This window comes from Meles meles, chromosome 10 (assembly GCF_922984935.1).
Source record: "Meles meles chromosome 10, mMelMel3.1 paternal haplotype, whole genome shotgun sequence".
Classification (NCBI taxonomy): Eukaryota; Metazoa; Chordata; class Mammalia; order Carnivora; family Mustelidae; genus Meles; species Meles meles.
In genome coordinates, this window is record NC_060075.1 from 50445285 (window position 1) to 50458376 (window position 13092).

The 13092-nt window shown below is 42.6% G+C and overlaps 1 protein-coding gene across 3 annotated transcripts in view; it reads right to left on the reverse strand.

Moving 5' to 3' along the window:
- SNX10 (sorting nexin 10) overlaps window positions 1-13092 on the reverse strand; it is a 71271-nt gene that overhangs the window by 10144 nt on the left and 48035 nt on the right. For all 3 annotated transcript variants that reach the window (XM_046021280.1, XM_046021278.1, XM_046021279.1), the window contains one exon: window positions 3811-3897. In XM_046021280.1, the coding sequence (XP_045877236.1) occupies window positions 3811-3897 (87 nt within the window). The remainder of the gene's footprint in view (window positions 1-3810; window positions 3898-13092) is intronic.

Genomic DNA, 13092 nt, shown 5'->3' on the forward strand with positions numbered 1-13092 from the left:
ACTCACTATATATACACCCATATTCCTTTTTAATAGGATTTTTAAAAACCAAAAATAAATCTATATGTATTTTTGTACTTTTTTTTTTTTTTTTTTTGTACATCCCATCTTGTACAAAACCCACCAAAAGAACATCTCTGAAGACCAGTGGGGTGACATCAAAGAGCAGTGTTGTTCGGAGACAAGGCAGGACCCCGCTGTTCCCTGAGTCCCGAGGTAGCCTCCCGTTCACCTATTAGTGCTTTCGAAGATGAATCATAAAAATTAAACAAATCCTGAAGTTTAAATTACCAATAAAAACTCAGGGTCATCCCTTTCATTTTAACACCATCATTCCGCCCGTGGAGCTGCAGGAGCCTTCGGGAATTAGAGAGCCCTTCTTACAGCCCTTGACATGATACCACAAGAAGCCATCATATCCTTGATACGGCCATCAGTACAGATCACACAAATCATCAGGCATCTTGAAGTCACTTTTGGGGGGATCGGGTTGGTAGGGAGGAGTGAAATTACCACAAGAGCTGCCACAGCACCAACCCAGACATTTTCCTGCACCCAAACCATGTTTATACCCTGAACATTCTCAGCAGACTGCTTCCCCAACCTATGCCCAGATTTTCTTCTAGAACCTATCGGTGTCATCAATCTTACTTCCGATGTTCTAACTTGCTGAATGGTGGGTCTTCTCTCTATGTTTATCTTTTGTCTGCATCTTGGGAGGGTCTCCTCTGACTCTGCCCCGCTGGAAGCAGCAGACCCTGGAGAACCACCAGGATCAAGGCAGACCCGCCCATCTGGATGGGATTCTCTCTGTGTAATCATGGTTGTTTGACACTGTGATCAGGATGTCTGGGGGGAGTGGGTGCTGGGGGCTGACCACAGGGAGGAGAGGTTGTGTCTACCACAGCAGCCGCTCTGGCCCCCACAGGGGCCTCACACAGCCCAGGTGTAAGTGGGGGCTGGGCTGCCTGTCTGTATGCTGGGGAGCTATTCGTCCCGTGACCTCCAAGTGCAGAGGGTCACTGGAGTGTCCTGAAATCACTTTTAAACAAGAGAATGCATCCTCCTTTTCTATGGGATGTGCAAGGCGGAGTGAGGCATGGTGCAGAGGGACAAGCGTCTGTGTGGGGAGCCCACATGCCAGGCCCGGCTCTGATGTAGAGCAGGACACTCAAACTCCGGTTTGCTGAACGGTAAAATGGGGATGGAGGAGGACATACCGATTTCATAAGCACCTGGCAAATATTATCTATTAACATTATTATTAGATAGGAGATGTTGGTTTCCTTACAACTACCTTACGGCGGACTTCAGAAAAGCCACCTATGACAGAGTCCCCATCCTAAGCAAAACAGCAGTAAACCCAAGACTGGAAAATAGGTTTCTCCTTTCTCCTTTGTGCAAACAAGAGACTGGCAAAAATCTGTCTACTGGTTTTTCAAGAAGATCTCTATTCTCTATATTTATTTCAAAATTCTATTTCATAACTTTTACATTGCCAAATGAAAAACCTGCTTGCCCCCAAGATCTATATTCTTTCAAAATCATTATTACTCTACCACATAACAAGCACCCAGCAGTTGTTTTCATTGGCAAATGTAAGTGACTTCGGGCCAGAGTTCTTCAACTGTTCCCGTGAAACGTATGGCGCGGTTCCTGCTACTCCTGAGCTTGATAAAGTTAGAAAACCTCAGAAGGCAGAGAGGTTAAGACATTTGCCTCCAAAGCAGCTACTGGTCAGAACCCCATCACCTTTGACAATATGGCAGCAAATGCACCAGATGGAGTTTGTGGCGCAATAATGTTGTATGTGTGGATTTCCAAGCACACCAGGGCCTTACTCTAACGAGACCCTCGGGGACTAAGACTGCAGTCGGTTGACACCAGAACAGTGCCCTAACAAGGCCTGGGCAGACATCTTCTCAGTGCTCCTGCCCCCAAAGAGGACCAGGCCACTGCAGGGAATCCTTACACCTCAGGTATGGACTCAGTCCATTTCAACTCCCTTTCATTTCATGTCAATAACATGGAAGCCAACCAGAGAGCCATCTGGTACCTCCACCAGACAAAGGTCCATCTGTAAGTCCTTCATCAGCAGGACAAGGTCAGGAGAGAATATACTGTCCACTAGTTTAAAATTTCCAATAACGCTAAGATTTCAGAGTCATATGGTATCATTTTCCCTTAAGGTTAGGTGAAATGGGTTAACCCCCAACTTCTCTACCTGCAAAGCTCTATGGGTATGGCATCTGAGTGAGACTCACGAGAGCTCTCCAGGCCTATTCCCCATCCACTCCTATTCAGAAACAGGTATGGACAGTTTAGGACCAGACTATGTTGAGATCACTCATTTATTAAGCTCCTCTAAATGTATTTGCTTATTTCTGCTATATACCAAGCCCAGAAGATCTATACCTTGTGAATTTATCAGCATTTCAGGGAAATGCCGCAACACCATCAAATAATATTGGAGGAACCTATCATTTCTGGCACAAGACAGACATTTCTGGAATCACCTTACGCTATTTACGTAGCAGAGAAAAATCTATGCTTTCATTAACTCCCTGAGGATAATTAAATTTCACATCTACCATAAAGTGTGATAAGGACCGATACATTTTTAAGAGGAAATTAAAAAGGTAACTAAAGAATTCCATTTCATTTTCAATGCTGAGTCTTACATACTCATGTTACAGTTTTCCACACAGAATGCATATGACTTTATGAGTAAATAACCAAAGCAAAATCAAAATACAAGGTAGACCCTGGCAGTGGCCTTCCAAGCAATCAACAAAAAGCAGTTCTTTAAAAAAGGCGGGGGGGGGGGGGGAGTTTTATGGCTGATGCTTGGGTTGCAACAGACCAATTTAACCATTCCCAATGGGAAATTAAAGGTGGTTAAATTTTACTTCACTTGAACTAAACAGTCACAGAGAAAATCTGAAGGTCTATTTCCATGCTCCCAAGAGAATCTGGACTAAATCAGATGGGAAAAGTGACTATCTTCATGATCAGCAGCCAATAAACTATAACCAGCCTGCCACTTGTCTTTGCAAATAAAGTCTTACTGGAACACAATTACACGTATTCATTTATGTATCGTGTACGGTTGCTGTCACCCTGCAGCAGAGGAACTGAGACGTTTCAAGAACAAATATATAGCCACAGAGCGGAAGACATTTACTATCTGGATCTTTATAAAAACAGTCCGCTGACCCTTGTTCAAGATGACCACAGAAGGCCACACACCACACAATGTTACTTGAAAGATTATAATAAAGTATTATTTCCAAATAAAGTACATCATTTCTAGTTATTTACTGACATTAATTACTCAGAATCTAGACTAAGGCAAAATAATTGCACATGTTCATTTCCTACTTTCCTATTCTCCATATAAAACCGCCACACATCAGTTTCCCAGAGAGCTCTACATCCTTTCAAAACCTAAGATTTATCAGGCAATATATTACCCAGAAATATGCTATAACAGATCATAAAGAAATACCATTAATGAGCTATAAATACTCTTTAACTGTGAATTCTAGATGTATTCACATATTCATACATGAGGGCAATAAACATTAAAATATTAATATTAGCGAAGGTACAAGAAGGAACTCAATTTTCCAGCTTTAGGAGCCCTCTGACTACTTTGTTTGAGATACAGGCATTACTTGTAATCATTCAAATTCAGTTGTGTTAGGAAAATTGGTACAAATTTCAATTTTAAGTATAAGAGAGTGTCCCGTCAGATGCATGCCACCTAAAAATTGCTATGATCTCTGTCAACATTGACTGCATACTTACATGAATACATATCTCATAGTCAATATAGGAATGCCAAAAGTCCTCTTTCTGGATCCGAGGATCTCGAACCCAGACGCTTACAAACTCCTGTAAGGGCATCACAAACAAAGAGATGTCTTTCAGAATCGTGAGCAAGGCTGGAAAGAGCAGAGGGAAGTGATGGCACAAAAACAAAACTGAAATGAGCTGTGGTTATGAATTCTTTAAAAAAAACAAGAAGTAGAGCTAATGAATCAGGCACCACAGGAAGTCCAAAGGCACTTTTGCCACAAATGGAATTTTTTAAATAATGCAAAACCAAGCTAGGTGCTCTGCTCAGTAGTCTTACAGGTTATGGGATGGTAAGAAAGTATACTCAAAAATTAGGCTGTCATTTTTAATCATGAAAAATACATTCAGATTTTTCTCAAATCTTAAAAGCAGCCATTTCTTACTTTCTTCACCTCTCTACATGAAAATAAAATCACTCCCTCAAACAAAATATAAAACAGTAGCAAAGGTCATATGAAAAGCAAGCAATGGAGATGAAAATGACTGTGTAGGCAGCCAAGCTTCATGAGAATAAGTAGCGATAACTTATTAAGAGAAGGATGAACACATTTTACCCCGTGCTTTTCTATTTTAAAAAATATGTTTTCCCACATAGTAAATCATTTCATCTTCATAATAACTTCCTGTTATAGGTAAAAGTTCGCGATATTAAAAAAAATTCATGGCAGATAATCTCATTCCTTTTGAAAGAAATTAAGATTTGGCAATACAGGTGGTACATATACACAATGGAGTATTATGCCTCCATCAGAAAGGATGAATACCCAACTTTTGTAGCAACATGGACGGGACTGGAAGAGATTATGCTGAGCGAAATAAGTCAAGCAGAGAGAGTCAAGTATCATATGGTCTCACTTATTTGTGGAGCATAACAAATAACATGGAGGACATAGGGAGATGGAGAGGAGAGGGAGTTGAGGGAAACTGGAAGGGGAGATGCACCATGAGAGACTATGGACTCTGAAAAACAACCAGAGGGTTTTGAAGGGGCGGGGTGGGGGGGGGAGTGGGAGGTTGAGGAACCAGGTGGTGGGTAATAGGGAGGGCACGTACTGCATGGAGCACTGGGTGTGATACCAAACAATGAACACTGTTATGCTGTAAATAAACAAATAAACGAATTAAAAAAAAAAAGATTTGGCAATACAGGATAAAGTTTAAAACACAAATACTTTCCAAAAAGTGCTCTTTACTAAATAAGCTTAGTTTAAAAATATGAAAGCATGTACAACAAATGATCATGTATGGCATAATAAATTTTAAAGTATAATTTATTCACTGGGTGATCATAAATTTGCTAAATGAACCAAATTATATCATTTCATTTAAAGATTTTATTCATTTCAGAGAGAGACTGTATGAGAGAACGCAAGCATGAGCAGGGGTGCGGGGGGCAGGGAGGAACAGAGGGAGAGGGAGAAGCAGACTCCCTGCTGAGCTCAGAGTCCCCCAACTCTTCCAACACCCCCAACCCCATGGGGCTCAATCTTCCCCCGCTCAGCCCTGAGATCATGACCCGAGCCAAAATCAAGAGTCAGGCAATCAACTGAGCCACCCAGGCACCCCTACAGATTTTATTTTTAAGTAACCTTTACATCCAGCATGGGGCTCAAACCCAATACCCCAAGATTGAGAATGCGTGCTGTACCGACTGAGCCAGCCAAGAGCCCCCAGTTGAATTTAATTTTAACCATTTTAACTTTTCATCTAAAAACGGGGCATCAAAGCTGAAATTCTAGACATTTGTTACTGCCCTGTTTTAGCACATCTGAGAGGCAGGCTATGAACATTCCAGAGCAGAAGCAGAAGGGAGATTATGGTGTTTTCTAGGCAGAGCACCTCCATTCTGTCACACAGATCATAAAACGGGAATTTTCCAGTACAGAGGGTTTTTTTTTTTAAGGCAAAAAAGTAGTTTACATTCCCTTTTGACACCTATCAAGTGTCACCTTCTAAGGCAACATACACTTTGTTCTTGAATTTGAGACTTCTGCCCCACTGCCCGCCCTCAGTCTACAGGGATTATAAATTAATCCTCCCCAAAGTCTTACTTTAAAATCTTTTCATTCTGTATGTTTAAAGTCATTTAGAAGATAGATAATAAAAACGAGATAATAATATAGTGACGCTCTAAACATTTTTGGCCATTATTTCTCAAAAGCACATGAAAGTCTAAGAGAAGCCCCCCAGAGAAACTGGAACAAAATCCGGGCACGATGCCTTTGTCTGTGCACATTTCATCTCCGTCTCCTGTCTGCGTGCATGTTTAACTCCCTTCCCCAAGTGCTCTGCGTGCACCTAGAGTTCTTAGAAGGAATGAACCCCGTCATCAACGAATCAATAAACAGAAGGTCAAACAGGTTAGGAAGAGAAGACCAGAGTCCAGAGTAGACCACACTTATCTTCCCAAATCCACCCCCCAGGCATACACTCAGGGCTGCCTTCTGACTTCCTGGGGCCCTGGGTACTTTTGCCTTCATGGGCCCTATCTACCACAAAAAAAAAAAAAAAAAAGATTAAAAACCATACTTTACCTATACTGACATGAAGATGACTATATTAATGTTATATAATAAAACCTTTAGTCTGCTCTAAAAGTGCATATTATTTTTCCGATTTTAAAGGAAATTAAAACATTTTCCTGGGCCCCTAAAAGCCGAGTGGGCCCTGGTTACCACTGTGCCTGTGGAGAGTCGGAGGAGCCCACACTGAGCAAGGCAGAAGGCTGGTAAGAGTGGCCAAGGTTATCCTGTGCTACCCCTTCCCGCCCCCCCAGCCAGAGGCACCCAGTCATCAGGTCACAGGGAACCATGTGCCCTCACAGGGTGCGGGCGGCTCCATTTTTCCACTGGAGAGGCAAGAGTGCTTGAATAGACCAAAAGGGAAATTAAGTATTTCCAACGGCTGAATGTTCTACATGAACAGCAGAAGACATGTACCTGTTACCGAAACAGTGGGGCTTTACACAGATGAGACAAAAGTGAAAAGAAAAGGAAACCCACTTGTCAACATGCCACAAAATAATGATAAAAAAAAAAAAGAAAGATTCTGAACTAAAACTACAAAACCCACAGTTACTACAGTGTCACAGACCCCCCTGACCACTTGACACACTATTCATTGACAATGGTGGCAATGACAATAGTTCTGAAAAAAAAAATCAGGGCTTTTTTCCCCCCGTTTGGTTGCAACTGGCCAACTGTGAACTTGGAAGCTTTGAGTAACATGTCCCTGTTCACGGAAAGAGCGCTGACTTACAGTCACAAGACTAAGGATCGTTTACCCACTTTCTAAATTATGAACTTATTCATTGAACCTCTGTTTCCACATCTGGAAAATGGGAATAATGCCTGTTCCAACCTCTCTCAGCTGTTTGTTAGGAGTATCAAATCATAAAACACTGCTGAAAATGCTGGGAAGTTGTTCATTTAGTGCTATGTGAACGGAGAGGTGCCTGGGTGGCTTGTCGCTTAAGCGTCAGATTTGATTTTCACTCAGGTCATGATCTCAGGGTTGTGGGATTGAGCCCTGTGTCAACCTCCTTGCTGGGCGTGGAGCCTGCTTAACCTGCTTAAGATTCTCTCTCTCCCCCTGCCTCTCCTCCCCACCCACACCCTTCACCCCCACTCCTTGCTTATGCTCTCCCTAAAATAAATAAATAAATAAATAAATAAATAAAAGTTTAAGTGCTACGTGAACATAAAGTATTATCACAAAGAAAGGAAAATGCTTATAAACCCAAAGCATTGAGATCCTCCCACAGACACTGGCAATAAGCAATTAAGCTAACCAACTGTATGTATTTTTTAAAGTACAAACTATTAAGAACCCAGCAGCAGACACTCTTAACTCTGTTCATTTCTCAGTGAAACACAGACTGACCTAAAAATTTCATAGCACTTGCTCAGAGCAAGCCCCTTCTAATATTTGTAGAAGGAATGGACAGCATAATGGCCAATTACAGTAAAAGTCTTTTCTTCATTTCAGTGGGTTGGAATTCTCAGACTCTACTATTATTATTATTCATTAGGTCTCATCTTTACATAGGTTAGGGGTCTGTGGAATACATATTCTAAAACTATGCTGGGGGAGAAGACAGTCTTCTATGAACAGCAATGCATTTCAAATGCACACTCCCAGTTAACATCGGTGCTAAGACTGCAAATATTTTTTTCAGTCTTGAAAATGTTTCACCTGGTAGGAGAGCTAAATGTCACTATTCTTTTGTGGGTGGTGAGCTTTTCCTTTCTCATTCTCTTAAACATTGCTGTGGCCCGGAGGGCCATCCCCGGCTCCTGTTTTTCACACCCTGTTGCACCTCCGGGATGATGGCACCCAAGCATATGGCTTCAAGCACCCAGCATGAGCTGAGGATCTCATTCCAGTCCCAGTCCAGGCATCTCTCCACGTACCTACTCAGCCTCTTGCCTCCAGGTCCCAGGAACACAGAATCCACACCATCTTGCTCTCCATCTCCTTTCCGGCAAACCCGCCAGAAACCCAGTCACCCCAGACTTCTCTCTCTGCCTCACCTCCCAAATCCACACTGACCAAGTTCTCAAGATTCACCTTCCTTTAAACCCCCACAACTCTATCCCTCCTGCTACTGCTCTGGTTCAAGGACCACTCATCCAACACTAATGCATGGGCTGCTGATGGATCTCTGGGCCTGTCCCCAGTTCATCCCCCACACTAAGACAAGAATGGCCCCAAGGCACACATCTGGTGATGTCATTTTCCTGCTCAAAGTCCTTCAAAGCCTGTCCCATAACCTTCAAGATCAAGTTCAGACTCCTTAGCGAGCACAACAGTCTTTCACGTTTTTCACTCTACTCATCTCCAGAGGTCCCCCTCCATTGAAATGCTAGTTCGCACCTCCGTGCCTTTGAACATGTTTCCTCCGCCTGGACTGCTGTCCCTAATTCCCTTCACATTTTCTCACCTTTGACCTCACCTTCCTCTTGCCTTCATTTTCTGCTAACTCCAATTCCTTTTTCAAAATGCAGCCCAGTCTCTGGCAATCCTCTCATTCACCCACTCTGATTAACCTGATCCTCCTCCAGACCCCTAATGCCTCTGGGCCCACCGTCGGCACTGTCCCTACTCAGCACAGCTCGCTGGGCTGCCTGAGGGCTGCAGGCCTCCTCTACCAGATGCTGAGCTCCTTCAGGGGAGCATGGGACGGGAGCGGCCTGGTATGGCCAGTAGGTCCCATTAATATCATTTAATGAAGAAATGAAAGCCTGCAGGAATGAATGAACTGCCCTCAGGGAAAAAAAAATGAGATCAATCTTCAATTGAAATATAAAATCCTCATCCACTTGGGTTCTTGGACTCCGTGAATTAACGATAAGTTATTTAGCAGCTGGTCTAAAGTTTATCTTAATTTAACAAACCCCTTACTCTAAGGGTGTGCCAATTAACAGCATATGGCTCCATGAGCAATGTTTAAGATCTATGGGAACACACTGTTTTCGAGCACCCTGAAGAACTCCAGAAGCACCTATTTACATAGAAATAATTGAAAATCATTCTGATAGCTTCAATAACTTGGGTCCCCTAAGACCTGCACCAGACAACAATTTGTTTGCCTAGTTGGAGTTAAAATATGTACTTGAAAGTAATAAAAGTACATTTATTTTAAAATATTCTATAATTCAGATGGGCCTCCCCTCCCCCACCCCACAATTAGTAGGAATTAGTGAAGTTTCTCGGCGCTTCCAGCTATGAATAGCACACCCAGGAAGCCAAGGTTCACCTATAATCTCTTAATTAGACACATCCCTCACGAAGCTGCCCACCATCCTTCAAAGCAATGTTGACAGCCTGTCAGCCACAGAGGACAGCTCCGAGTTCCACACCTAGAATCATATGGATTTCCTATGAAAATTGCTTCAGCAGCAGCAGTTAGTCAATTTAATAACCTTATTAAACACTTTAATGACTTCTTGGGCCTAATGACTATATCTAGTATGAAGGAAGAAGCCAGGCAGAGTAGAATTAAAAATTTAAACTAACAGATCCCTACTGTTCTCCATGTGGGAAAGGCTTCTGAAGAAAGAGACTGCTAGACTCTTTGAAAAATCTAATTCCTCTGTTCTCTCATAATCATCGCTCTTTGATTTCAGTGTACCCTATCCCCCCCGACCCCCCGCCTGACACACACCACCACCCCAGCTTCAACCTTTGTCCATTTATCCCTCGACCTTGGCTTCTTTCTTTTCCCTAGCCTGGATATGAGACAAAATTAACCATAAACATAGCTGTATTGTGTAGGGCACTGTGACAAGTGTTTTACACATGTTTCTCTTTAATCTTTACAACAATCCTAAAGGGTCAATAATATTATCATCCCATTATACAGATAAGGAAAGTAAGGCTTCTAAAGCTAAAGCAACTGGCCCAAAGCCAAATGGCCAATAGGCTGAGCTAGGTTTCAAATTCCCACCTTGCTCCAAACCCTGTGGTCTAATGTAAGCAATGACAAATTTCAGATAATTTCCATTTTCATTGAAACTGTATTATTTTGGAGGGGGAAAATTATCATCTTTGCTATTAGCTAAAATACCAGTTCAAAAAACATGGACTTCTCGAAGGCCTTCTATCCCATCCTTATAGTTCTAGCCCCAAGCACAGTGTTAGCGCGTAGTAAGTCCTCACGAAATGTTTAAGAATTAACCAACCAATTGATTACAAGGATGTTTCAAAAACAAAGGATGTGCAGATACTGTAGGCTGAAAATTACAAGATGCAGCTGAAAGAAATCAAAGCATATACTCCCTTTGTCTATATCTATGTAAGTATATGTCTATACCGTGTTCATGAATTGAAAGACTCAACACAGTATAAAGAGTTCAATTCTCCCCAATTTGATCAGTAGGTTTAGTGCAATTCCTATATAAATCCCAGTTAGAGTTCTGAAGACACAGATAAGCTTATTCTAAAATTTACATGGAAAGGGACCCTAGAATAGCCAAAACAACTTTGGAAAGAACTGAGTGAGAAGAATCCCTCTCCCTGATGTCAAGGCTCACTAGATAGCTACAGTAATCAAGACCATACGATACTGGAAGAGGTACACAGATCCATGGAACAGAACAGAAAACCCAGAAATAGACCCCCTGCCCTGGGGCGCCTGAGTGGCTCAGTCGGTTAAGCATCTGCCTTTGGCTGGATCCTGCCCAGGATCGAGCCCTGGGATCGAGCCCCACATCTGGCTTCCTGTTCAGGCAGCTAGTCTGCTCTTCCCTCTCCCTCTGCCTGCCCCTCCCCCTGCTTGTGCACGTGCGTGTTCTCTCTCTCTCCCTCTGTCAAATAAATAAATAAATAAAATCTTTAAAAAAAAAAAACAGACCCATACAGTAATGCCCAACTGATTACTGACAAATGTGTAAAACCAATTCAGGGAAGGACAGACGGCCTTGCAACAAGTGGTTTTGCAGCAATGACATATACAGGCCCAAGATGACCTTCAACCTGAAACTTGTACCTTCTACAAAAACTAATTCAAAATGGATCATAGACTTAAATGCACACATAAAACTGTTAGGAAAAAACATAAGAGAAAATGTTTGGGGCCTGGGCCTAGACAAAGAGTTCTAGGACTTGATGCCAAGAGGATAATCCACAAAAGGAAATGATGATATACGAGATCTCACCAAAACTAAAAGTTGCCCCTGCAAAAGACCCTGCAAAGAAGCTGAAAAGACAAATGACAGACAGGAAGAAAATACTTACAAATCACACACTCCTCAAAGGACTTGTACCTAGACCCTATAAAGAACTCTCAGAACTCAACATTTTGGGGGCGCCTGGGTGGCTCAGTGGGTTAAAGCCTCTGCCTTTGGCTCAGATCATGATCCCAGGGTCCTGGGATCGAGTCCCGCATTGGGCTTTCTGCTCGGCAGGGAGCCTGCTTCCTCCTCTCTCTGCCTGCCTCTCTGCCTACTTGTGATCTCTCTCTATCAAATAAATAAATAAAATCTTGAAAAAAAAAAAACCTCAACATTTTAAAAAAGAGCAGACTCCCCACTGAGCAAGGAGCCCCAGGCAGGGCTCTATCCCCGGGACCCCAGGATCATGACCTGAGCCGAAGGCAGATACTTAACCAACTGAGCCACCCACGCTCCCCTCAAAACTCAACATTTTTTAAAAAAATGAATTCAATTAGAAAAGAGGCAGAACACCCAAAGAGCCATTTTACCAAGGAGGACACACAGATGGCAAGCAACCCCGTGAAAACTGGCACCACATCATCAGTCGTCAGGGAAACGCGGCTGGCCACCATCGTGTGATACCACCGTGCCCAGCACAGGGGCTGCTGACGGTTCTGCTCTAGCATGTTAGCCACTTTGACAGCTGTGTGTTTTCCTCGACTTTTCACTCTAGGCCAGCTTTATAGTAACGTAAACCTAACCACGTGCTCCTCATAAGAATATTTACTCAGATTACAGGGCGCCTGGGTGGCTCAGTGGGTTAAACCTCTGTCTTCAGCTCGGGTCACGATCTCAGGGTCCTGGGATCGAGCCCCGCATCGGGCTCTCTGCTCAGCGGGGAGCCTGCTTCTCCCCAGCCTGCCTCTCTGCCTACTTGTGATCTCTCTCTCTGCGTCAAATAAATAAATAAAATCTTTTTTTTTAAAGAATATTTACTCAGATTACAGAAAGATGAGTAGGGGGTACAAGGGCTAAGCAATCAGAACCTCTAGGTGTTGAGTGTTAATTGTTCAGAGCCTTGATGAGAACTTTCTATCATAAAAATGAAGACTTGTTTCATTTTGTGTTCATTTTCTTGGGATATTTCTTTTTCCCCTATTCCGAAGTACATTTTACATGCTTATATTTTTAAGCTAGGGACTTGTTCATTCATTCACTCAACGAAAGAACGCCGACTCTGTAGGCACTGTTCTAAACTGGAGCGTTTAACCCATGTCTTATTCACCAGGGTTCTGTTCAGGACTCCCACATAACAATCTTAAAATTTAGCCCATTTTACACACTACATTCTTTGCAAATAACAAGCTTGAAAGGCAGAAGGAATGTATCAAGTAAGCTTCCTGTTTCCTAATAATAGTTATGACAAAGCACCTAAAAGACATACTGCAAGGGATATAACTTGGCACTTTACAGCGTGGAGGGTATTTAAATGCCATGCTCTGGCAGCTTTGAATGATGATTTTTAGGAAAGCTTTTCATTACTGCAGGAGAAATAACAGTGGATGAGAGTCACTTA